The 26,003-nt window shown below is 40.6% G+C and overlaps 1 protein-coding gene across 1 annotated transcript in view; it reads right to left on the bottom strand.

The window, feature by feature from the left end:
* The window catches only part of ATP8B4 (ATPase phospholipid transporting 8B4 (putative)), a 932,005-nt gene that overhangs the window by 184,701 nt on the left and 721,301 nt on the right, over nt 1–26,003 (bottom strand). Inside the window, 2 exon segments of the mRNA XM_053717452.1 lie at nt 5,959–6,002; nt 24,367–24,575. Coding sequence (XP_053573427.1) covers nt 5,959–6,002; nt 24,367–24,575 — 253 coding nt within the window.

Below are 26,003 nucleotides of genomic sequence, written 5' to 3'. Positions count from 1 at the left end.
TATTTACGCCATATCTTATAGTAAATCTTTCTGGTAACAGGCTTCCTAGCCTGTATTAAGGTGTCAATAACTGACTCAGAAAACCCACGTCTTGATAAAATCAAACGTTCAATTTCCAAGCAGTCAGCTTCAGAGAAGTTAGATTTTGATGTTTGAAAGGGCCCTGTATCAGGAGGTCCTGTTTCAGAGGTAGAGACCAAGGTGGACAGGATGACATGTCCACCAGGTCTGCATACCAAGTCCTGCGTGGCCACGCAGGCGCTATTAGAATCACTGATGCTCTCTCCTGTTTGATTCTGGCAATCAATCGAGGAAGCATCGGGAAGGGTGGAAACACATAAGCCATCCTGAAGTCCCAAGGTGCTGTCAGGGCATCTATTAGGACTGCTCCTGGATCCCTGGATCTGGACCCGTAACGAGGAAGCTTGGCGTTCTGTCGAGACGCCATGAGATCTATCTCTGGTTTGCCCCAACGTCGAAGTATTTGGACAAAGACCTCCGGATGAAGTTCCCACTCCCCCGGATGAAAAGTCTGACGACTTAAAAAATCCGCCTCCCAGTTCTCCACTCCCGGGATGTGGATTGCTGACAGGTGGCAAGAGTGAGACTCTGCCCAGCGAATTATCTTTGATACTTCCATCATTGCTAGGGAGCTTCTTGTCCCTCCCTGATGGTTTATGTAAGCTACAGTCGTGATGTTGTCTGACTGAAACCTGATGAACCCCCGAGTTGTCAACTGGGGCCAAGCCAGGAGGGCATTGAGAACTGCTCTCAATTCCAGAATGTTTATTGGCAGGAGACTCTCCTCCTGACTCCATTGTCCCTGAGCCTTCAGAGAATTCCAGACGGCGCCCCAACCTAGAAGGCTGGCGTCTGTTGTTACAATTGTCCAGTCTGGTCTGCTGAATGGCATCCCCCTGGACAGATGTGGCCGAGAAAGCCACCATAGAAGAGAATTTCTGGTCTCTTGATCCAGATTCAGAGAAGGGGACAAGTCTGAGTAATCCCCATTCCACTGACTTAGCATGCATAGTTGCAGTGGTCTGAGGTGTAAGCGAGCAAATGGTACTATGTCCATTGCCGCTACCATTAAGCCGATTACCTCCATGCATTGAGCCACTGACGGTGTTGAATGGAATGAAGGGTGCGGCAAGCACTTTGAAGTCTTGTTAACCTGTTCTCTGTCAGGTAAATCTTCATTTCTACAGAATCTATAAGAGTCCCCAGGAAGGGAACTCTTGTGAATGGAACGAGTGAACTTTTCTTTTCGTTCACCTTCCATCCATGTGACCTTAGAAAAGCCAGAACTAACTCTGTATGAGACTTGGCAGTTTGAAAGCTTGAAGCTTGTATCAGAATGTCGTCTAGGTACGGAGCTACCGAAATTCCCTGCGGTCTTAGTACCGCCAGAAGAGCACCTAGAACCTTTGTGAAGATTCTTGGAGCTGTAGCCAATCCGAATGGAAGAGCTACAAACTGGTAATGCCTGTCTAGAAAGGCAAACCTTAGATACCGGTAATGATCTTTGTGGATCGGTATGTGAAGGTAAGCATCCTTTAAATCCACTGTGGTCATGTACTGACCTTCTTGGATCATGGGTAAAATTGTCCGAATAGTCTCCATTTTGAACGATGGAACTCTTAGGAATTTGTTTAGGATCTTTAAATCCAGGATTGGTCTGAAAGTTCCCTCTTTTTTGGGAACCACAAACAGATTTGAGTAAAACCCTTGTCCCTGTTCAGATCGTGGAACTGGATGGATTACTCCCATTAACAAAAGTTCTTGTACGCAGCGTAGAAACGCTTCTTTCTTTGTTTGGTTTGTTGACAATCTTGACAGATGAAATCTCTCTCTTGGAGGAGAGTATTTGAAGTCCAGAAGGTATCCCTGAGATATTATCTCTAGCGCCCAGGGATCCTGGACATCCCTTACCCAAGCCTGGGCGAAGAGAGAAAGTCTGCCCCCCACTAGATCCGATCCCGGATCGGGGGCCCTCAATTCATGCTGTTTTAGTGGCAGCAGCAGGTTTCCTGGCCTGCTTGCCCTTGTTCCAGGACTGGTTAGGTCTCCAGCCTTGTCTGAAGCGAGCACCAGATCCTTCTTGTTTTGGAGCAGTGGAAGTTGATGCTGCTCCTGCTTTGAAATTCCGAAAGGAACGAAAATTAGACTGTCTAGCCTTAGGTCTGGCTTTGTCTTGAGGCAGGGCGTGGACCTTACCTCCTGTAATGTCAGCGATAATTTCTTTCAAACCGGGCCCAAATAAGGTCTGCCCTTTGAAAGGTATATTAAGTAATTTGGACTTAGAAGTTACATCAGCTGACCAGGATTTTAGCCACAGTGCTCTGCGCGCCTGAATGGCGAATCCGGAATTCTTAGCCGTAAGTTTAGTTAAATGTACTACGGCTTCCGAAATGAATGAATTAGCTAGCTTAAGTATTCTAAGCCTGTCCGAAATGTCGTCCAGCGTAGCTGAACTAAGGTTCTCTTCCAGAGACTCAATCCAGAATGCCGCTGCAGCCGAGACCGGCGCAATGCATGCAAGGGGTTGCAATATAAAACCTTGTTGAACAAACATTTTCTTAAGGTAACCCTCTAACTTTTTATCCATTGGATCTGAAAAGGCACAGCTATCCTCTACCGGGATAGTGGTACGCTTAGCTAAAGTAGAAACTGCTCCCTCCACCTTAGGGACCGTTTGCCAAAAGTCCCGTGTGGCGGTGTCTATTGGAAACATCTTTCTAAATATCGGAGGGGGTGAGAACGGCACACCGGGTCTATCCCACTCCTTAGTAATAATTTCAGTTAGTCTCTTAGGTATAGGAAAAACGTCAGTACTTGTTGGTACAGCAAAATATTTATCCAACCTACACATTTTCTCTGGTATTGCAACTGTGTTACAATCATTCAGAGCCACTAACACCTCCCCTAGTAATACACAGAGGTTTTCCAGCTTAAATTTAAAATTTGAAATATCTGAATCCAATCTGTTTGGATCAGAACCGTCAGCCGCAGAATGAAGCTCTCCGTCCTCATGCTCTGCAAGTTGTGACGCAGTATCTGACATGGCCCTAGCATTATCAGCGCACTCTGTTCTCACCCCAGAGTGATCACGCTTGCCTCTTAGTTCTGGTAATTTAGCCAAAACTTCCGTCATAACAGTAGCCATATCTTGTAATGTTATTTGTAATGGCCGCCCAGATGTACTGGGTGCCACCATATCGCGCACCTCCCGAGCGGGAGATGCAGGTACTGTCACGTGAGGCGAATTAGTCGGCATAACTCTCCCCTCGTTGTTTGGTGAAATTTGACTTTTATTTAAAGTAGCATCAATACAGTTAGTACATAAATTTCTATTGGGCTCCACTTTGGCGTTATTACAAATAGTACAGGTCTCATCCTCTGAATCAGACATGTTTAACACACTAGCAACTAAACTTGCAACTTGGAAAAATTATTCAAGTAAAATACAATGAAAAAACGTACTGTGTCTAAGAAGCACAGAAAGATATATAACAGTTGAAATCAATAAACTTTGCAAAACAAAACACAATTTTAGCAAAGGCTTGTTCCCATTAGCAAAGAATAACTAACCCTGATGGCATAAAAAAGTTAAAGAATAAACGTTTCTTTATCACAGTCAACTACAATCTCACAGCTCTGTTAGATTACTTCCCTCAAACAAGCTTTGAAGACCCCTGAGTTCTGTAGAGATAAACCGGAACATGCAGGAAAAAACAATGAGCTTCTGACTGAAATTTTTGATGCGTAGCAAAAGCGCCAAAAAAAAGGTCCCTCCCCCTCACACACAACAGTGAGAGAGATCAGTAAACTGTCATAATTAGATAAAGCAACTGCCAAGTGGAAAAATAGTGCCCAAACATTTTATTCACCCAGTACCTCAGAAAATGAAAACGATTTTACCTTCCAGCAAAAACGTTTAACATAAATTATTAAAAAACCAAATAGGCTAAAGATTATATACACAGTGTAATTCCAGTGAAGTACCATTCCCCAGAATACTCAAATGTAAAAAATACATACATGATATTATGTCGGTATGGCAGGATTTTCTCATCAATTCCATTGTCAGAAAATAAAAACTGCTACATACCTCTTTGCAGATTAAACTGCCCGCTGTCCCCTGATCTGAAGTTTACCTCTCCTCAGATGGCCGAGAAACAGCAATATGATCTTAACTACTCCGGCTAAAATCATAGTAAAAACTCTGGTAGATTCTTCTTCAAATTCTACCAGAGAAGGAATAACACACTCCGGTGCTATTAAAAAATAACAAACTTTTGATTGAAGAAATAAAACTAAATAAAATCACCATAGTCCTCTCACACATCCTATCTAGTCGTTGGGTGCAAGAGAATGACTGGGAGTGACGTAGAGGGGAGGAGCTATATGCAGCTCTGCTGGGTGAATCCTCTTGCACTTCCTGTTGGGGAGGAGTAATATCCCAGAAGTAATGATGACCCGTGGACTGATCACACTTAACAGAAGAAATATATATATATATATACTGTATATATATATATATATATATATATATATATATATATATATATTCATGTATATATATAGGTATATTTTCATGTCGGGTTTGCGCACTTGATAATATGTGATTGAGTAGGGTGTTAGTTTTTTTTCCTTCAATGACGTCTATGGGGGTTGACATTATTGGGCTTGCAATATTCTAAGTTCGGCTTTTTACGTGCATCAGGTTAGCGTTCAAGCAAAAGCTGTTTACTTCTATGCAACGCGTGTAAAAAGCTTACCTCTAGCAGAGTAAGTGCTCAAGCGGGAGCGTTAAATACTAGGCAAAATGTAATCTGGCCCTTTACGCACAATATAATAGCGAATTTATTTAACTGAATGAGGGCAAAACCTTCTCAAAGTATTCCAACCTCTGTGGTGACATAGCTTACTGACCTAGCTGTTATTAAAATCCCTTCCCCCCAGATACACCTTTCTCTTTGAACTAGGTGTTTAATTAAATACACTCTCATTAGCCTTCACTGGAACTTTGTGCAACACTGCTAAAATAATCACAGAATTTTATCCGAAAGGAATATACTTAGCCAAATTCTCCAATGTGTCCAACATCAGCCATCCTTTCAGGAACAGGATAAGAAGAGAGAAAGATAGTGTTTCCCAATTGTATTCTTAATTCAAGGGGTTTGGCCTATTACATGCCAGTCAAGGCTAATGGGAGTGTCTTTAATTAAACACCTAGCTCAGACAAGGTGTATCTGGGGCGAAGGGATTTTAAAACCAGCTATGTGGATATGCCAGGAATAAAATCTGGGAGCTATGTCACCACAACCTCTTTAATTCTAATGTATGTGAGTCCATTCACAAATAAATTGGCAGGTAGCTCAGCTTTAGTGAATGAACGTCTTAGACTAAAAAGAGTATGTTACAGTATTTAAAAATGAATTATATTTCTAACTGTATTTATTCCGGAACTTGCAATGTATTTTGTAAGCTGATAATGGTAATAGCATACTCAAAAGGTATTTTCAGTGCAGTACACACAAACTCATTAAACACAAAACACTGTAAACTGTTTTCTCAGCAACGGTTCCAAGTCTGGCAATATGGAACACTTTCAGATACCATACACTTCTTTCTCTGCAATAGTTCCAATTCCAGTTAAATATATTATATTGAATTAAATGTACCACATTAAAACATATAAGAATCACTTAAAAAAGCACAGAAGGCTTTACAGATGTGTGTTTGATTTCCTTATGTTGTGAAGTCAAGAAGACTTCTACAGCAGCCAAACATCCCTCTCAATATGAATATATCAATGGCTCTTGGTCAGGAAGCTGTATCAAATTAATTTCACAATGGCTTTCATCTTTATGCTTACACATTTAAATGCGCCTTCTATGGCCATCACTTTATGATAAAATGCATAACCATATATATTGTCTCAATAAACATTACCTCACTAATTTCAGCTTTACGTCCCAGTTCATCATGCACTTCACCTACAAAATAAAACAGGGGTGGTTATATAGGTGACAATCTTTAGAAAGCTACACTGCAAGACTGGGTTTATATTATTGTACATACAGGGGATCATATCATGAGAAAAAACTAAATTTATGCTTACCTGATACATGTATTTCTTTCCGGATATGGTGAGTCCACGGATTGAGTAATTACTGTTGGGAATATCACTTCTGGCCAGCAGGAGGAGGCAAAGAGCACCACAGTTAAACTGCTAAGTATCACTCCCTTACCCACAACACCCAGTCATTCGACTGAAGGGAAATGGAGAAAAAGGAGTAACACAAGGTGTAGAGGTGCCTGAGGTTATAGTTAAAAGAACAACTGTCTTAAAATAAAGGGTGGGGCAGTGGAATCAACATATCCGGAAATAAATACATTGAGTAATTACTGTTGGGAACCAATACCCAAGCTAGAGGAGACAGATAAATAGGGAGGGGCAAGACAGGCAGTCCTAAACAGAAGGCACCACCGCTTGAAGAACCTTTCTCCCAAAAGAAGCCTCAGCCGAGGCAAAAGTATCAAATTTGTAAAATTTTAAAAAAGCATGTAGAGAAGACCAAGTTGCAACTTTGCAAATTTGCTCCACAGAGCTTCATTTTTGAAAGCCCAAGAAGAGGAAACAGCTCTTGTAGAATGAGCCGTAATTCTCTCAGGAGGCTGCTGTCCAGCAGTCTCATAAGCCAAGCGAATTATACTTCGTAACCAAAAAGAAAGAGTAGTAGCAGTAGCTTTCTGACCTTTACATTTCCCAAAGAAACAGACAAAGAGGGCAGAGGACTGGCGAAAATCCTTAGTCGCCTGTAAGTAGAATTTAAGAGCACGTACAACATCCAAATTGTGTAACAAACGTTCTTTGGAAGAATAAGAATTAGGACACAGAGAGGGAACAACAATTTCCTGATTGATATTTCTATTAGAAACAACCTTAGGAAGGAAACCTAACTTAGTAACAAGAACTGCCTTATCGGCATGACAAATAAGATAAGGGGAATCACACTGCAGAGCTTAGAGTTCCGAGACTCTTCGAGCAGAAGAGATAGCAACAAGAAACAAAACTTTCCAAGATAACACCTTAAAGGGACAGTCTAGGCCAAAATAAACTTTCATGATTCAGATAGAGCATGCAATTTTAAACAATTTTCCAATTTACTTTTATCACCAATTTTGCTTTGTTCTCTTGGTATTCTTAGTTGAAAGCTTAACCTAGGAGGTTCATATGCTAATTTCTTAGACCTTGAAGCCCACCTCTTTCAGATTGCATTTTAACAGTTTTTCACCACTAGAGGGTGTTAGTTCACGTATTTCATATTGATAACACTGTGCTCGTGCACGTTAAGTAATCTGGGAGCAGGCACTGATTGGCTAGACTGCAAATCTGTCAAAAGAACTGAAAAAAGGGGCAGTTTGCAGAGGCTTAGATACAAGATAATCACAGAGGTTAAAAGTATATTATTATAACTGTGTTGGTTATGCAAAACTGGGAAATGGGTAATAAAGGGATTATCTATCTTTTAAAACAATAAAAATTCTGGTGTAGACTGTCCCTTTAATGTCTATGGAATCAAACAGAGCCAGCTGTAAAACTTTAAGAACAAGGTTTAGGCTCCAAGGAGGAGCAACAGACTTAAAGACAGGCCTGATTTTGACCAAGGCCTAACAAAAAGATTGCACATCTGGCACATCCGCCAAACGTTTATGTAGTCAAACTGATAAAGCAGAAATCTGACCCTTCAGGGTACTGACTGGCAATCCCTTCTCCAGGCCTTCCTAAAGAAAAGATAAAATTCTAGGAATTCGAATTCTACTCCAAGATTAGCCCTTGGATTCACACCAATAAAGATATTCACACCATATCTTATAGTAAATCTTTTTAGTAACAGGCTTGCGAGAGTGAATCAGGGTCTCAAAGACCGACTCAGAAAAACCACGCTTAGACAGAATTAAAGGGACAGTCAACCCACATTTTCAAATAGGTAGTTCCTATAAAGTTGCTAACGATTCTTATTTTACACTATAGCCTAATTTAGTAGCCTAAATCGTTTCTAAGCATTTGTACTTATTTTTTTCTCTTGTGGCTTTTTAAAATGCCCGCCTGCCCCCTCCCATATTTCGTCATCAGGATCTTCACAATCTTCATTGTCCAGCTCTAACTCTGCTAATTCTCGTCCGTCCGTTTTGCGCATGAGCAGTGCGCCACTAACACTGTAGGGGGAAAGTTTTAAAAGGGAGCTCTAATTCTAGAGAATCCCTTGACGACTGATCTAACTCTATTTTCTGAGATAGATCTACATGGTCACCATTCCATTGTCTGAGCATGCACAACTGGAGTGCTCTCAAATGGAATTGAGCAAACGGAATGATGTCCATGGAAGCCACCATCAGACCGATTACCTCCATACATTGTGCCACTGAAGGATGAGCAGTAGCCTGAAGAGAGAGACAAGAGGAAATGATTTTGTTTTTCCTGAACTCTGTCAGAAAAATCTTCATGAATAGAGAATCTATTATGGTCTCTAAGAACACTATTCTTGTAGCAGGGGTAAGGGAGCTTTTTTCCAGATTCACATTCCATTTGTGGGAACGAAGAAAAGACAAAAAGCAAGATTTTGCTTGTTGAAAAGATGGCGCATGAACCAATATGTCGTCCAGGTAGGGTGCCACAGCAATTCCACGGATCACTGCCAAAAGAAACCCCAGAACCTTTAAAAAAATTCTGGGAGCCGTGGCTAGACCAAATGGAAGGGTCACGAACTGGAAATATTTGTCCAGAAAGGCAAATCTCAGGAATCTGTGATGGTCCCTGTGAATAGGAACATGAAGGATGGAACTTAGAGAAACTTGTTTAGACCCTTCAAGTCTAGAATGGGACGGAAAGTTCCCTCTTTTTTGGGAACCACAAAAAGGTTGGAGTAGAACCCGAGACCCTGTTCCTGCACTGGAACTGGAACTATCACTCCCAGGGAGGAAAGATGTTGTATACATTTCAAGAACGCCTCTCTTTATCTAATCTGCAGATAATCTTGAGAGAAGGAATCTGTCTCTGGGAGGAGAATCTTGAATTCCAATTTGTAAACCTGGGATACTATGTCCACAGTCCAGGTATCAGGGACATCTTGTATCCAGGCTTGAGAGAACTGAGAAAGTCTGCCCCCCACCTGATCCAATCCCGGATCGGAGGCAAACCCTTCATGCTGATTTGGAATCAGCTGCAGGTTTCTTTGATTGTTTCCCCTTGTTCCAAGACTGATTGGGTATCCAAGAAGACTTGGATTGTTCCTGCTTGGAAGAAGGCTTTCCTCTGTATTTACGAAAGGAACGAAAATGACTCTGACATCCTTTAGGGCTTTTCTTCTTATCTTGAGGTAGAAAAGACCCTTTTCGACCCGTAATATTAGAGATAATTTCTGCCAAACCAGGTCCAGACAAAGTTTTGCCCTTGTAAGGAATCGCCAGAAGCTTGACTTTAGAGGAAACGTCCGAAGACCAGGATTTCAACCATAACGCCCTGCGGGCTAGGACAGCGAAACTAGAAGATTAAGATCCTAGTCTAACAACCTGCAAAATAGCATCTGCAATAAAGGAATTGGGCAACTTAAGAGCTTTAATCCTATCCTGAATTTCATCCAAGGAAGTCTCTACTTGAAGAGAATCAGACAAGGTGTCGAACCAATAAGATGCAGCACTAGTCACGGTGGCAATACACACCGCAGGTTGCCATTGGAGGCCTTGATGTACATAAATCTTTTTCAAATAAGCCTCCAGCTTCTTGTCCATCGGATCCTTAAAAGAGCAGCTATCACCAATAGTAATAGTGGTTCTCTTAGCCAGAGTGGAAATGGTCCCTTCAACTTTGGGTACAGTATATCAAGGGTCTTTAATGGAGTCATCGACAGGAAACATTTTCTTAAAAATGGTAGACAGAGAAAAAGACACTCCTGGTTTCTCCCATTCCTGTGAGATAATCTCCCTAGCATGGTCCGGCACAGGAAAAACCTCCGAAGTGGAAGGTTCATCAAAGAAACTATTAAGTTTACTATATTTCTTAGGAGTGACAACAACAGGGGTATCTGAGTCATCTAAAGTAGCTAAAACCTTTAACAATACACAAAGGTGTTCAAGCTTAAATCTGAAGGATACCACCTCAGTCTTAGAAGAAGGAATTATACTGTCCGAATCTGAGAATTCACCCTCAGAAAGTTCCAATGTATCTTCCTCATCAGACTTATGAGAAAGGGCAACTTGGGAAGTAGAACTGAGGACAGGCACCTTACTTTCTGAATTTCTAGATTTCCTTCAGCGTTTTCCCTGTAATCTGGGAATGGCAGCAAATGCCGCAGAAGATACCTGGGCAGCAATTTCTGCTTTTAAATAAACTCCACTAGGAGTTATAGAGGAAACCCAGGGCACTGCATGTGACGCCATTGAGGCTTGGGACGTAGCAGGAGAAAGCAGAGGTATTATTTTAACAGCATCATCCTGAGAGACATTAGGCACCTTTATTTTGCAAGGTTTTCTTGACGCATGAAGAACAAAATTGCATAGGAGCTGCAATTTGTGCATCTAAACATAATAAGCATGAATTCATAAGAGCGGGCTCTTGTTCCATATCAGACATGTTGTGAAACAGTAAATAAACTTGTAAAGATAAGTTTCAAATAGTTTAATATTTAATTACACTTTAAATTATATCCCAAATTAGGATCGATCCCCAGCAAAAATTATGTGAGAAAAGATAAGAAAAAACATTTAATAAACATCAAATAAACTTCTAAAATACCACTCAGGCAACCCCACACCTCAATTACTGAGGTGCCTTATCACTACTAATTGAGACGGGATCACCCAGAAATGGAAAAAAAAACATAATTTATGCTTACCTGATAAATTTATTTCTCTTGTAGTGTATCCAGTCCACGGATCATCCATTACTTGTGGGATATTCTCCTTCCCAACAGGAAGTTGCAAGAGGATCACCCACAGCAGAGCTGCTATATAGCTCCTCCCCTAACTGTCATATCCAGTCATTCGACCGAAAACAAACAGAGAAAGGAGAAACCATAGGGTGCAGTGGTGACTGTAGTTTAATTAAAATTTAGACCTGCCTTAAAAGGACAGGGCGGGCCGTGGACTGGATACACTACAAGAGAAATAAATTTATCAGGTAAGCATAAATTATGTTTTCTCTTGTTAAGTGTATCCAGTCCACGGATCATCCATTACTTGTGGGATACCAATACCAAAGCTAAAGTACACGGATGATGGGAGGGACAAGGCAGGATTAAGCGGAAGGAACCACTGCCTGAAGAACCTTTCTCCCAAACACAGCTTCCGAAGAAGCAAAAGTATCAAATTTGTAAAATTTTAAAAAAGTGTGAAGCAAAGACCAAGTCGCAGCCTTGCAAATCTGTTCAACAGAGGCCTCATTTTTGAAGGCCCAGGTGGAAGCCACAGCTCTAGTAGAATGAGCTGTAATCCTTTCAGGGGGCTGCTGTCCAGCAGTCTCATAGGCTAGGCTTATTACGCTCCGAAGCCAAAAGGAAAGAGAGGTTGCCGAAGCTTTTTGACCTCTCCTCTCTTGTAAGTAAAACTTCAAGGCACGGACTACGTCCAGATTATGTAAAAGACGTTCCTTCTTTGAAGAAGGATTAGGGCACAACGATGGAACAACAATCTCTTGATTGATATTCTTGTTAGAAACCACCTTAGGTAAAAACCCAGGTTTGGTACGCAGAACTACCTTATCTGCATGAAAAATCAGATAGGGAGAATCACATTGTAAGGCAGATAGCTCAGAGACTCTCCGAGCCGAGGAAATAGCCATCAAAAACAGAACTTTCCAAGATAAAAGTTTAATATCAATGGAATGAAGGGGTTCAAACGGAACTCCTTGAAGAACCTTAAGAACCAAGTTTAAGCTCCACGGGGTGGAGCAACAGGTTTAAACACAGGCTTAAATCTAACCAAAGCCTGGCAAAATACCTGGACGTCTGGAACCTCTGACAGACGCTTGTGCAAAAGAATAGACAGAGCAGAAATCTGTCCCTTTAAGGAACTAGCTGATAATCCTTTGTCCAAGCCCTCTTGGAGAAAAGAAAATATTCTAGCAATCCTAACTTTACTCCATGAGTAAGTCTTGGATTCACACCAATAAAGATATTTACTCCATATCTTGTGGTAGATTTTCCTGGTAACAGGCTTTCGTGCCTGTATTAAAGTATCAATGACTGACTCGGAGAAGCCACGCTTTGATAGAATCAAGCGTTCAATCTCCATGCAGTCAGTCTCAGAGAAATTAGATTTGGATGATTGAAAGGACCTTGTATCAGAAGGTCCTGTCTTAGAGGCAGAGTCCATGGTGGAAAGGATGACATATCCACTAGGTCTGCATACCAAGTCCTGCGTGGCCACGTAGGTGTTTTCAGAATCACCAATGCTCTCTCCTGTTTGATTTTGGCAATCAGTCGAGGGAGCAGAGGAAACGGTGGAAACACATAAGCCAGGTTGAAGAACCAAGGCGCTGCTAGCGTATCTATCAGCGTCGCTTCTGGGTCCCTGGACCTGGATCCGTAACAAGGAAGCTTGGCGTTCTGGCGAGACGCCATGAGATCCAACTCTGGTTTGCCCCAACGATGAATCAACTGAGCAAACACCTCCGGATGGAGTTCCCACTCCCCTGGATGGAAAGTCTGACGACTTAGAAAATCCGCCTCCCAGTTCTCCACGCCTGGGATATGGATTGCTGACAGGTGGCAAGAGTGGTACTCTGCCCAGCGAATTATTTTTTAGACTTCTAACATCGCTAGGGAACGCCTGGTTCTCCCTTGATGGTTGATGTAAGCCACAGTCGTGATGTTGTCCGACTGAAATCTGATGAACCTCAGTGTTGCTAACTGAGGCCAAGCCAGAAGAGCATTGAATATCGCTCTTAACTCCAGAATATTTATTGGAAGGAGTTTCTCCTCCTGAGTCCACAATCCCTGTGCCTTCAGGGAATTCCAGACTGCACCCCAACCTAGAAGGCTGGCATCTGTTGTTACAATTGTCCAATCTGGCCTGCGAAAGGTCATACCCTTGGACAGGTGTACCCGAGACAACCACCAGAGAAGAGAATCTCTGGTCTCTTGATCCAGATTTAGCAGAGGGGACAAATCTGTGTAATCCCCATTCCACTGACTCAGCATGCATAATTGCAGCAGTCTGAGATGAAGGCGCGCAAATGGCACTATGTCCATTGCCGCTACCATTAAGCCGATTACCTCCATACACTGAGCTACCGAAGGGCGCGGAATGGAGTGAAGGACACGGCAAGCATTTAGAAGTTTTGATAACCTGGACTCCGTCAGGTAAATTTTCATTTCTACAGAATCTATAAGAGTCCCTAAGAAGGAGACTCTTGTGAGTGGGGATAGAGAACTCTTTTCCTCGTTCACTTTCCACCCGTGCGACCTCAGAAATGCCAGAACTATCTCTGTATGAGACTTGGCAACTTGAAAGCTTGACACCTGTATCAGGATGTCGTCTAGATACGGAGTAACTGCTATGCCGCCAGAAGTGAGCCCAGAACCTTTGTAAAAATTCTAGGGGCTGTAGCCAACCCGAAGGGAAGAGCTACAAATTGGTAATGCCTGTCTAGAAAGGCAAACCTTAGAAACCGATGATGATCTTTGTGAATCGGTATGTGAAGGTAGGCATCCTTTAAGTCCACTGTGGTCATGTACTGACCTTCTTGGATCATGGGTAGGATGGTCCGAATAGTTTCCATTTTGAAAGATGGAACTCTGAGGAATTTGTTTAAGATCTTTAGATCCAAAATTGGTCTGAAGGTTCCCTCTTTTTTGGGAACCACAAACAGATTTGAATAAAAACCCTGTCCTTGTTCCGTCCGCGGAACTAGATGGATCACTCCCATAACTAGGAGGTCTTGCACACAGCGTAGGAATGCCTCTTTCTTTATCTGATTTGCAGATAGCCTTGAAAGATGAAATCTCCCTTGTGGAGTGGAAGCTTTGAAGTCCAGAAGATATCCCTGAGATATGATCTCCAACTCCCAGGGATCCTGAACATCTCTCCTTTCCCTGGGCGAAGAGAGAAAGTCTGCCCCCTACTAGATCCGTCGCCGGATAGGGGGCCGTTCCTTCATGCTGTCTTAGAGGCAGCAGCAGGCTTTCTGGCCTGCTTGCCTTTGTTCCAGGACTGGTTAGGTTTCCAGGCCTGCTTAGATTGAGCAAAAGTTCCCTCTTGTTTTGAAGCGGAGGAAGTTGATGCTGCACCTGCCTTGAAATTTCGAAAGGCACGAGAATTAGACTGTTTGGCCTTTGCTTTGGCCCTGTCCTGAGGAAGGGTGTGACCCTTACCTCCAGTAATGTCAGCAATAATTTCCTTCAAACCAGGCCCGAATAAGGTCTGCCCCTTGAAAGGAATGTTGAGTAATTTAGACTTCGAAGTCACGTCAGCTGACCAGGATTTAAGCCATAGTGCCCTACGCGCTTGGATGGCGAATCCGGAATTCTTAGCCGTTAGTTTAGTCAAATGAACAATGGCATCAGAAACAAATGAGTTAGCTAGCTTAAGTGTTCTAAGCTTGTCAATAATTTCAGTCAATGGAGCTGTATGGATGGCCTCTTCCAGGGCCTCAAACCAGAATGCCGCCGCGGCCGTGACAGGCGCAATGCATGCAAGGGGCTGTAAAATAAAACCTTGTTGAATAAACATTTTCTTAAGGTAACCCTCCAATTTTTTATCCATTGGATCTGAAAAAACACAACTGTCCTCAACCGGGATAGTAGTACGCTTTGCTAAAGTAGAAACTGCTCCCTCCACCTTAGGGACCGTCTGCCATAAGTCCTGTGTAGTGGCGTCTATTGGAAACATTTTTCTAACTATAGGAGGTGGGGGAAAAGGCACCCCCGGTCTATCCCACTCCTTGCTAATAATTTCTGTAAGCCTTTTAGGTATAGGAAAAACATCAGTACACACCGGTACCGCATAGTATTTATCCAGCCTACACAATTTCTCTGGTACTGCAACTGTGTTACAGTCATTCAGAGCAGCTAATACCTCCCCAAGCAACACACGGAGGTTCTCAAGCTTAAATTTAAAATGAGAAATCTCTGAATCAGGTTTCCCCGAGCCAGAGATGTCACCCACAGACTGAAGACCTCCGTCCTCATGATCTGCATATTGTGACGCAGTATCAGACATGGCCCTTACAGCATCTGCACGCTCTGTATTTCTCCTAACCCCAGAGCAATCGCGCTTGCCTCTTAATTCAGGCAACCTGGATAATACCTCTGACAGGGTATTATTCATGATTGCAGCCATGTCCTGCAAGGTAAACGCTATGGGCGTCCCTGATGTAATTGGCACATATTAGCGTGCATCCCCTGAGCGGGAGGCGAAGGGTCTGACACGTGGGGAGAGTTAGTCGGCATAACTTCCCCCTCGTCAGAATCTTCTGGTGATATTTATTTTATAGTTAAAGACTGATCTTTACTGTTTAAGGTGAAATCAATACATTTAGTACACATTCTCCTATGGGGCTCCACCATGGCTTTCAAACATAATGAACAAGTAGTTTCCTCTGTGTCAGACATGTTTAAACAGACTAGCAATGAGACTAGCAAGCTTGGAAAACACTTTAAACAAGTTTACAAGCAATATAAAAAACGTTACTGCACCTTTAAGAAACACAAATTTTGTCAAAATTTTAAATAACAGTGAAAAAAGGCAGTTATACTAACAAAATTTTTACAGTGTATGTAACAAGTTAGCAGAGCATTGCACCCACTTGCAAATGGATGATTAACCCCTTAATACCCAAAACTGAATAATAAAAGCCAAAAACGTTTTTTTTTTTTTTTTTCAAACAGTCACAACTGCCACAGCTCTACTGTGGCTTTTTATCTCCCTCAAAAACGACTTTGAAGCCTTTTGAGCCCTCCAGAGATGTCCTGGATCATGCAGAGGGAAGCTGAATGTCTCTGTCAGTATTTTTAGCTGCACAGAAAAGCACTAAAAAAGGCCCCTCCCACTCATATTACAACAGTGAAAAGCCTAAGGAAACTGTTACTAGGCAAAATTCAAGCCAGCCATGTGGAAAAAAACTAGGCCCCAATAAGTTTTATCACCAAATACATATAAAAACGATTAAACATGCCAGCAAACGTTTTATATTACATTTTTATAAGAGTATGTATCTCTATTAATAAGCCTGATACCAGTCGCTATAACTGCATTTAAGGCTTTACTTACATTAGTTCGGTATCAGCAGCATTTTCTAGCAAATTCCATCCCTAGAAAAATATTAACTGCACATACCTTATTGCAGGAAAACCTGCACGCCATTCCCTCTCTGAAGTTACCTCACTCCTCAGAATATGTGAGAACAGCCATGGATCTTAGTTACTTCTGCTAAGATCATAGAAAACGCAGGCAGATTCTTCTTCTAAATACTGCCTGAGATAAACAGTACACTCCGGCACCATTTAAAAATAACAAACTTTTGATTAAAGAATAAACTAAGTATAAAACACCACACTCCTCTTACGACCTCCATCTTGGTTGAGGCTTGCAAGAGAATGACTGGATATGACAGTTAGGGGAGGAGCTATATAGCAGCTCTGCTGTGGGTGATCCTCTTGCAACTTCCTGTTGGGAAGGAGAATATCCCACAAGTAATGGATGATCCGTGGACTGGATACACTTAACAAGAGAAACATATTTTTCCTCAGAAACATTATGAAGTAAAGCCAGTCATGTGACCGCAACTCCCGAGCTCAAATTACTGCTGCGACACAGAGAGGCCCTAAAATTTGCTTCCTGGTACCAGAAATAACCGGTATTTCAAACCGGACAGTTTAAAATGTTACATCATTTTATTTTAAAGCAAAGGGGAAATGAATAAGCTGCTGAACTTATGATAGATGTGACTAGTAACCGGCTTACGAGCTTGAATGAGTGTATCAATAACTCTTTCAGAGAAACCTCTCTTGGCTAGGACTAAGCGTTCAATCTCCAAAGCAGTCAACCGCAGAGAATCTAGATTTTGATGAACAAAAGGACCTTGCTCCAGCAGATCCCTGCAACAAGGTAACCTCCATGGAGGAGATGAGGACATCCCCACCAGGTCCACGAACCACATCCTCCGCAGTCACGATGAAGCTATTAGAATCACTGATGCTTGCTCCTGCTTGATGCAGGCCACTACATGAGGGAGAAGTGGTAACAGTGGAAAAATGTAGATCAGACAACTTCCAAGGCACTGCTAATGCATCTATTAGCTCCACCTGAGTATCCCTGGACCGCGACCCATATCTGGGTAGCTTGGAATTGAGCCGAGACGCCATGAGATCTATCTCCGGCTTCCCCCATCTGTTGCAAATCTCTGCAAACAACAAAAATCAACAAATAATCCGAGAGCGCCAACTAGAGGCAAAGGAAGATTCTAACAAATAAATCAATGATTATCAGACATTTATTAAACATATACTTCATAGCATGGATCCATGTAACATATATACTCAAATATACTAAAAATACAATCATAAATAGTAATAACAAGCAAAAGAAACTAATTAAAAACAATAAAAGATATATTAAAACTATTAATATCACCAATTACGGGGATAAGCGAGATGTGAGTCACATAAAATGATCTCTGGAGGAAAAGAGTCCAATAAATAAGTTATATGATCTCCTTGGTATAAAATTATATATCGAGTGAAAAAGTCCAGTGAAGAAATCCAGTGAAAAAAATCAAATGAAAAAATAAACTGATGATTCGTTGAAAATTTTTTTGTTAAAAAATCTTTTGAAAAAAATTTGTATATGTGTGAAAAAATTAAATAAAAATAAAAACGGGGGATCCCCTAAAAAAGTGATTGTAATTAGTGTAAAAAATGAATGTGTGTGAAGAAAAGGTGCTTAAAAATCAAAAAATGATATATAGATTTGAAAAATGGGGTATATATAATTCTGGTGAAAGTCTCAGTGATTTAATGTTAATGAATAATCCTCCTTGTGAATGTATCCATATACGTGATGGTAATAAATTCTTTGGGTTGGATGGCTTTGCTTTTCCTTTCAATATTAACTTTGGTAATCCCTGTAAATTAAAAAAATAACATAGTGCAATAACGTTTCAAAGTGTAGGAAATAATGAAATAATGCTCACCAAATTGTCAACGCGTTTCGGCCTCTTTAACAGGCCTTTCTCAAGACTATCTAAGGGTGAGTGTTGGTGGCTCTATTTGTATGTATCATAAACCAATGAATTATCGTAACTTTGGCGCCAAAAAATTGTGGTTTTGGCGCCAAAAATGACCCGGAAGTTCTCTTAATATTATACTTCCGTTTTTTGGAAATAGTATTTTTTCACTTTATTGGTCAGCTTTTTTGCCCTTTATGTTAATAATTGGTGCTATGTATTAGTCAATTAATTAAAACAAGTAAGGGGTTCTGCCACGCTGATGACCAATTTGTTAATGATGTGTGTTACCGATCGCTCCGTATCTACATACGTGAGCGGCGGACCGGAAGTGACGTCATGTTTGTTTACTTCCGGTTTTATATACTTATAAGTATATATTAGAAACACGGGCAGTCAAGCTCCATTCGGAGCTTGATAGATAGGTCCCCAAACCTTCAGAGCATTGAAGATCGCTCGAAGTTCCACTGTCTCAACATGGATAGCTAAAGAGGCCTGAGATGTTATCTGGCAAAAGGAATGATGTCCATGCAGGACACCATGAGACCAATTACCTCCATACAATGAGCTACAGAGGGCTTTAAGGAGGTCTGGAGGGCAAGACAATTGGAAGTTAGCGTGCAACGTCTCTGGTCTGTAAGAAATATCCTCATGGATATGGAGTTTATTATCGTACCCAGGAATTTCACCCTGGTACTGGGAATAAGAAAACTCTTTTCTAAGTGTATATTCCATCCATGAGATCAAAGAAGAGTAAGAAGGGCTTTCAAATGGTCTTCTGCCAGATGACAGGAAAGTGCCTGGACCAGAATATCATCTAAGTATGGCGCCACTGCTATACTTCTGGTTCTGGCCACTGCAAGCAGAGCCCCTAGAACCTTCATGAATAAACTCTTGGAGCACTAGCTAGACCAAACGGAAGAGCATTAAACTGAAAGTGCTGGTCCAGGAACGCAAATCTTAGTGTTCCTTGTGTATAGGGATGTGAAGGTAGGCATCCATCAGGTCCATCGTGGTCATGAACTGTCCTTCCTGGACTAAAGGAAGAATGGACCTTATTGTCTCCATCTTGAATAAGGGGAAAGACATGAAACCTATCCTGTATCCCTGAGCGATGACCTCCAGCACCCACGGGTCTTGCACGTCCCCAAACCAAGCTTCTGAAAAGAGTGACAGTCTGCCCCCTACTAGCTCCAAAGCTGGATCGGGGGCCGCCCCTTCATGCCGACTTTGACTCGGCAAGCTTCTTATTCTGCTTGGACTTATTCCAGGACTGAGGAGGTTTCCAAGTTCCCTTGGACTGCTTCGGCTTTGCAGAGGGCTGCTGATGTTGGGATTTGTCCGAACGAAAGGAATGAAAATTAGGACCTTGTCCCTTAGGTTTGTTCTTCTTATCCTGCGGTAAAAAGGCACCTTTGCCTCCAGTAACTGTGGATATGATTGAGTCCAGGCCTGGACCAAAAAGAATCTTTCCCTTAAATGGGAGGGAAAGAAGTCTAGACTTCGAAGTCATGTACGCAGACCAAGACTTCAGCCAGAGTGCCCTACGGGCTAGCACAGAAGAATCTGAAACCTTGGCATTCAGGCGAATAATCTGCATATTTGCATCACAAATAAAAATAATTAGCTACCCTTAAGGCCTTAATTATTTCCTGGATCGCGTCAAGGGGACCCTCCCCCTCGATCAACTCATATAAGGAGTCGCACCAGTAGGTAGCCGCTCTCGCAACTGCAGCAACAGCCGCTGCCGGTTGAAACAAATATCCTGTATGCTGAAGCATCTTTCTTAGTAGAGTTTCCATCTTCTTATCCATGGGCTCCTTAAACGACAAACTATACTCAAGTGGGATAGTAGTGCGCTTAGTAAGCATGGAGAAAGCACCATCTAGTTTAGGGATGTTACCCCACAATTCCATCAGAGAGTCCGGAACCGGGAATAATTTCTTAAAGGAAGAAGGGGAAAAAAGGAGAACCGAGTCTTTCCCATTTATTCTTAATAATGTTCGCCATCTTTACGGGAACCGGGAAAGTCTGTGGTACAACCCTGTCCTCGTAGACCTTATCTAATTTAGGAATACAAGGCTCCTCAGGCAATTTAGGTTCTGGAACCTCTAAAGTAGCCAAAACTTCCTTTAGAAGAAAGTGTAGGTGTTCAATCCTAAATCTAAAGTCTGGTTCCTCTAAAGCTGGCGGCTTAAAAGCAGCAGATTCCGACCCAGAAAGAGCATCCTCTGAAGTATCAGAGGCGTCTTCATCATCGTATAATCTTGTATCAGATAAATCCAATAAACTAGTAGATGACCCCTACACGGCAAGGAGACTCCTCAGAGGTAGAAGGCTCATTAGTACTAAACATATTAGCTTTCTTTGATAAAATTACTTTATCAATGCATGTGGAACATAACTGAGCAGTTGAGTATACCGTGACCTCCTCACAATATAGACAGGCATTAGATTTAGGTAAAGAGGGAGTACCCTCTAATGTATCAGAGTCCTCCATAGCTTGCGCTTATAAATAGAACTATAGACAAAGATAAATTACACCTTTATACCCCCAATGGCTTACCGGAAACGATCTTACCGGAATCTATGCCGTGGAACAGAAACACAGACTCTCAAGTTTGACAGTCTTGTAGCATCGCTCCTGACATGGACTTGAGTTATAGAAGCAGGCAGTGAAACTTGTCAACACTGATTGCTTAGGAGCTGTTAATATGAGTATGGATGGGTTTGCAAAAAGACTCTACCTGCATCTCCAGACTCTAACATTCGTCAATGCTCTTACTGAGAGGCTGACAAGACTACTTAAAACTCCAGTCTTATTCCGAAGGGTACTACCCTCCATAAGGAACTACTCTGTATCTTCTGACACTTCTCTGCAAACCTCCTGTGACGAAAGGCAAAGAATGACTGGGGGATGAGGAATTGGGGGAGGTATTTAAGCCTTTGGCTGGGGTGTCTTTGCCTCCTCCTGGTGGCCAGGTTCAATATTTCCCACAAGTAAGGAATGAAGTTGTAGACTCTCCTCATATTAAGAAGGAAAAGCACTTACTTGCTCCGCTGTCCGGCATGTAGACAGTTACAAGGTATGAGAAGACACAGTTCTTCACAAAGAGCTTTGAAAAATAAAGAACAGAGTAGCCAACTCTGGCTTTCTAAACTAGGGCAGCAATTGTTAGGAAAACGCAGTAAGTACCTCTTTACAAGTTCCTAACTGCTTTAAAGTCACCACTGCCCGACTGCAAGGAATGACGTGGAATACGGCTATACCCCAAAACTTGCTTGTAGATTAAATCAAAAATTTTCTTCAGACACCTAAACTTCACCTCCTCCATGCACCGAAGTCAAAGAGAATGACTGGGAATTGTGGGTAAGAGAGTGTTACTTAGCAGTTTAACTGTGGTGTTCTTTGCCTCCTCCTGCTGGCCAGAAGTGATATTCCCAACAGCAATTACTCAAACCATGGACTCACCATATCCTAGGAAAGAAATTAATCACATATACATGTTTTTTTTATTTGGCACAAATATTCATAAAATCAATACATAATAAAATGCCGTTGGCACACTGTTACAAAAGTTACTATAAAACCAAAATAACTCATCACATTGAGTTTTATATTGGATTTATAATCATTTTTGTACACTCAGTATTGTATTACTTATTGGCTTTATGAATACATATATATGTCAAATTAAAGGGACAGTCTAGTCCAAAACAAACTTTCATTATTCAGATAGGGCATGTAATTTTAAACAATTTTCCAATTTACTTCTATCACCAATTTTGCTTTGTTCTCTTGGTATTCTTAGTTGAAAGCTAAATCTAAGAGGTTCGTATGCAAATTTCTTAGCCCTTGAAGGCTGGCTCAGGGCATTTTGACAGTTTTTTACCACTAGAGGGTGTTAGTTCATGTGTTTCATATAGATAACACTGTGTTCATGCACATGGAGTTCCTAGAAGCCAGCACTGATTGGCTAAAATGCAAGTCTGTCAAAAGAACTGAAATAAGGGACAGTTTGCAGAGACTTGGATACAAGATAATTATTTATTTATGCAAAACTAGGGAATGGGTAATAAAGGGATAATCTATCTTTTAGTTTTGGACTAAGGGCTAGCTAATGTTAGCATGAACTTTATTTCATGGCATTTTTGCTTAAAATCTGAGGTTGCTGAGTTTTATGTTTATAGTTTGTCCTATTTCAGTGGATCACTTTAGTTGTTTTTATTCTTGCACATACATAAGAAAAATAAAGAATGTAATGCTTATTTATAGAATTGGGTTGTCTAACCTAAAACAAGGGGCCACAATACTCTCTTTTGCTCTATTTCAGGCCTCCCATACTCCTCTACTTCATTCTATATGGAGCACATAAATATATATATTTTAATTCAATCACACAATATAAATGAAACAAGATACATTAATCTAACTTTCTTCATATCAGGTTTTAATTCCTAATGGAAACTATGGACCCCAAATAAAAAAATACATACATACACACACACAAATGTGATTAATTGGAACATTTCAATGAAGTGGCTAAGCAGTTTTATTTTATTTGTTTTTTTTTAAAGGGATACTAAACCTGATTTTTTTATTTTATGATTTGGACAGAACATGTAATTTTAAGCAACTTAAAAAGCTTAAAAAGCAACTTAAAAAGATAAAAAGCTTGCTTCTACAGAAATGTCCTAGCACAATAGAAGAGTTATAACTATGACAAATTTGAAACTCATTTATAGAAAGAACTGTCTAAAACTCCCAATTTAATTTTAATGAAAATAGTACTTAAAGGGATACTAAACCCACATTTTTTCTTTCATGATTCGGATAGAGCATGCAATTTTAAGCAACTTTTTAATTTACTCCTACTATCAATTTTTCTTAGTTCTCTTGGTATCTTTATTTGAGAAAGCAGGAATGAAAGCTTTGGAGCTGGCCCATTTTAGGTTCAACACCTGGGTTTCACTTGCTGATTGGATGGCTAAATGTAGCCAACAATCAGCAAGCGCTATCCAGGGTGTTGAATCAAAAATGGGCCGGCTCCAAAGCTTTCATTCCTGCTTTTTCAAATAAAGATACCAAGAGAACTAAGAAAAATAAATTAAAAAGTTGCTTAAAATTGCATGCTCTATCCGAATCATGAAAGAAAAAAGGTGGGTTTAGTATCCCTTTAAGTTCTATTTTTCATTAAAATTAAATTGAGAGTTTTAGACACTTCTTTCTATACATAAGTTTCAAATTTGTCATAGTTATAACTCTTCTTTTATGCTAGGACATTTCTGTAGAAGCAAGCTTTTTTTTTTTCATTTTTAAGATATGAACAGATATAGTTTATTTTCTTCTTCATAGTTTGCTCAGTATTAAGAAAACTTTATGCTAATCTGTGTGAAAGAGAGAGACTTCAGCTGCCCTGCTTTTAACTTCTGTGTCCATTACTTAGCAATCATTTTATATAGCCGTACTGAGCTACGTAAGGGATCCTGAGCTGTGACATGCGGTAAGTCCATCATAGCCAGTGGTAGCCTTCTGAACATATTGTGATTACAATAACTGTCAGCAACCAGAGAGGTTAGGACAAGATGGTGCACGGGGTGTAGATATATGTCTGTGCAATTTATTTGTTGATTGATGTCTGTAACTTTCGAAGGGGAGGGGGGGGGATTTTTTTTGTAAGTGCCTAACGTGTCCCATTCTTAAATTGGCAGCATTTGTTACAGTTACATCACCAATGTTGAACTCTCATTGGCTGGTTTGCCTGATATAAAACAAACTATTACATTCATTTTTTTTTTCTAATTAATAAATATTTATCTGACTGAATATGTGTGTGTGTGCGTGTTTATTTGTTATTCAATTGTTACAATTTTTGAAGTCTGCTCAGAATCAGTTTCATTAAAAAAAAAATCATACTACAATTTAAAAAGTTGGAAATAAGAAGTAGAGTGTTTTGTGTATTCAATTCAAAGTTGCCATCCATGCTGAAGTGACTATAAGACCATGGCAAGCGTTAGGTGGGATAACTCATCTAGGATGCAAATCAGCAATTTTCATACATTATGACAGGAGGGAGTGACATCGCAGCAACATATAAGTAATACCATTCGGCAGAATTATTCAGTTGGCCTACCATAAACTCGTCCATTGATTGAACACTTGTTGAATATCATTATGTTTTGAGTTAGAGTTCCAGTTTTGTCAGAGAATATATATTCTATTTGTCCTAATTCTTCATTCAAAGTAGTAGTACGAGCCTCAGCAGCGGTTCCTTTTTTGGAGTAATACATTTTGCGGTCCCAGTTTATAAAGTAGCTGTGTCCCAGGCGAATGACTTCAACACTATAAAAGAAAAAAAATATTAGACATACCTACTTGTATGTATGTGTGTATGTATGTGTGTGTGTATATATATATATATATATATATATATATATATATATATATATATATAATGACATCAAAGTGAGGAAACATACACAAAGAAACAACATTATTTGTGCTGAGATAAATAAAAAATATAATAACAATTAATATCCAACTTAAAAGTGCTCAATCTCATAAGAAAAAAAGATTAAAGTGATTGTAAACTTTAACAAATTAAAGCCCAGTATCATATAATAATCTTAAAAACTCCGCCCACATCTGCTGCTTTATTCGATGATGAACCCGGCTTCCTCTAATCGTTGTGTACCCCTTTGGCGTCCAGCTTGTGGGGCAATGCAATGCTTGGAGGAAGCCTGATTTGTCATTGATATGCTAATGAAATGCACTAATTTAAAGTGAAATGTTATCTTATATTGAGCCCAATAACAGATTTTGGCTTGCTATATGCAGTCAATAATGGACTCATCACCTCCCTTGAAAATAATCACATTTTGTTGCTTTGCTGCCTGAAATAAAGACAGACATAGTTTTTGTTTATCCAGTTGTAATTACTCAGTGCAACTTATAACATCAAAGTGAAAGATATAGCACCAACAAAAACAGGATCACTGAGTTGGAAACAGGATCACCCCCTTATGTCAGTATTTTTTTTAATCACCTTTTGCTTTAATTACAATCTTTAGTCTGCTAGGATATGTCTCTACTAACTATGCACATCTAGACTGTGCAATATTTGCCCACTCTTCTTTGCAGAATTGCTCCAGTTCTGTTACATTTGATGGTGACCGTTTGTGGACTGCAGTCTTCAAGTCATGCCACAGATATTCAATGGGGTTTAAGTCTGGGTTCTGACTAAGCCATGCATTGTCTTAATTTTTGCCTAACATGTTGGTGTTATATCTTTTACTTGGATGTTATAAGTTGCACTAATTACAACTGGATAAACAAAAACTGTGTCTGTCTTTATTTCAGGCACATTTTTCACTATTATACTCGTCATTAATAAAGTTGCCAGTTACTTAATGTTTATCTAAATATTTACGGCTAGATTTAGAGTTTTGTCGGTAAAGACCTGCGGTGCTAACAAGCCTTTTTTTTCCAGCGCACCCTTAAGACAACGCTGGTATTAAGAGTTGTCTGAATGGCTGCGTTAGCCTGAGAAAAGTGAACGTTGAGCATAATTTTGCTCCACTTCTACTCTCAATACCAGTGTTGCTTACGTGTGCTTCTATGCCTTTGATATTTTCTTGTATCCATCTCCTGACATGTGCCTGTCCACATTATCTTGGAGATCTTTTGACAGTGCCTTGCCACCCATAGTTGATTGTTTGCTCCAGTTGCACTACCAGGGACTGAGATGTTCCAGGAAAGCTCTTTTCATGC

The sequence above is a fragment of the Bombina bombina genome, chromosome 6 (assembly GCF_027579735.1).
Source record: "Bombina bombina isolate aBomBom1 chromosome 6, aBomBom1.pri, whole genome shotgun sequence".
Classification (NCBI taxonomy): domain Eukaryota; kingdom Metazoa; phylum Chordata; class Amphibia; order Anura; family Bombinatoridae; genus Bombina; species Bombina bombina.
Note: the sequence above shows the minus strand (reverse complement) of the source record. Positions and strands in the feature narration are given on the sequence as shown.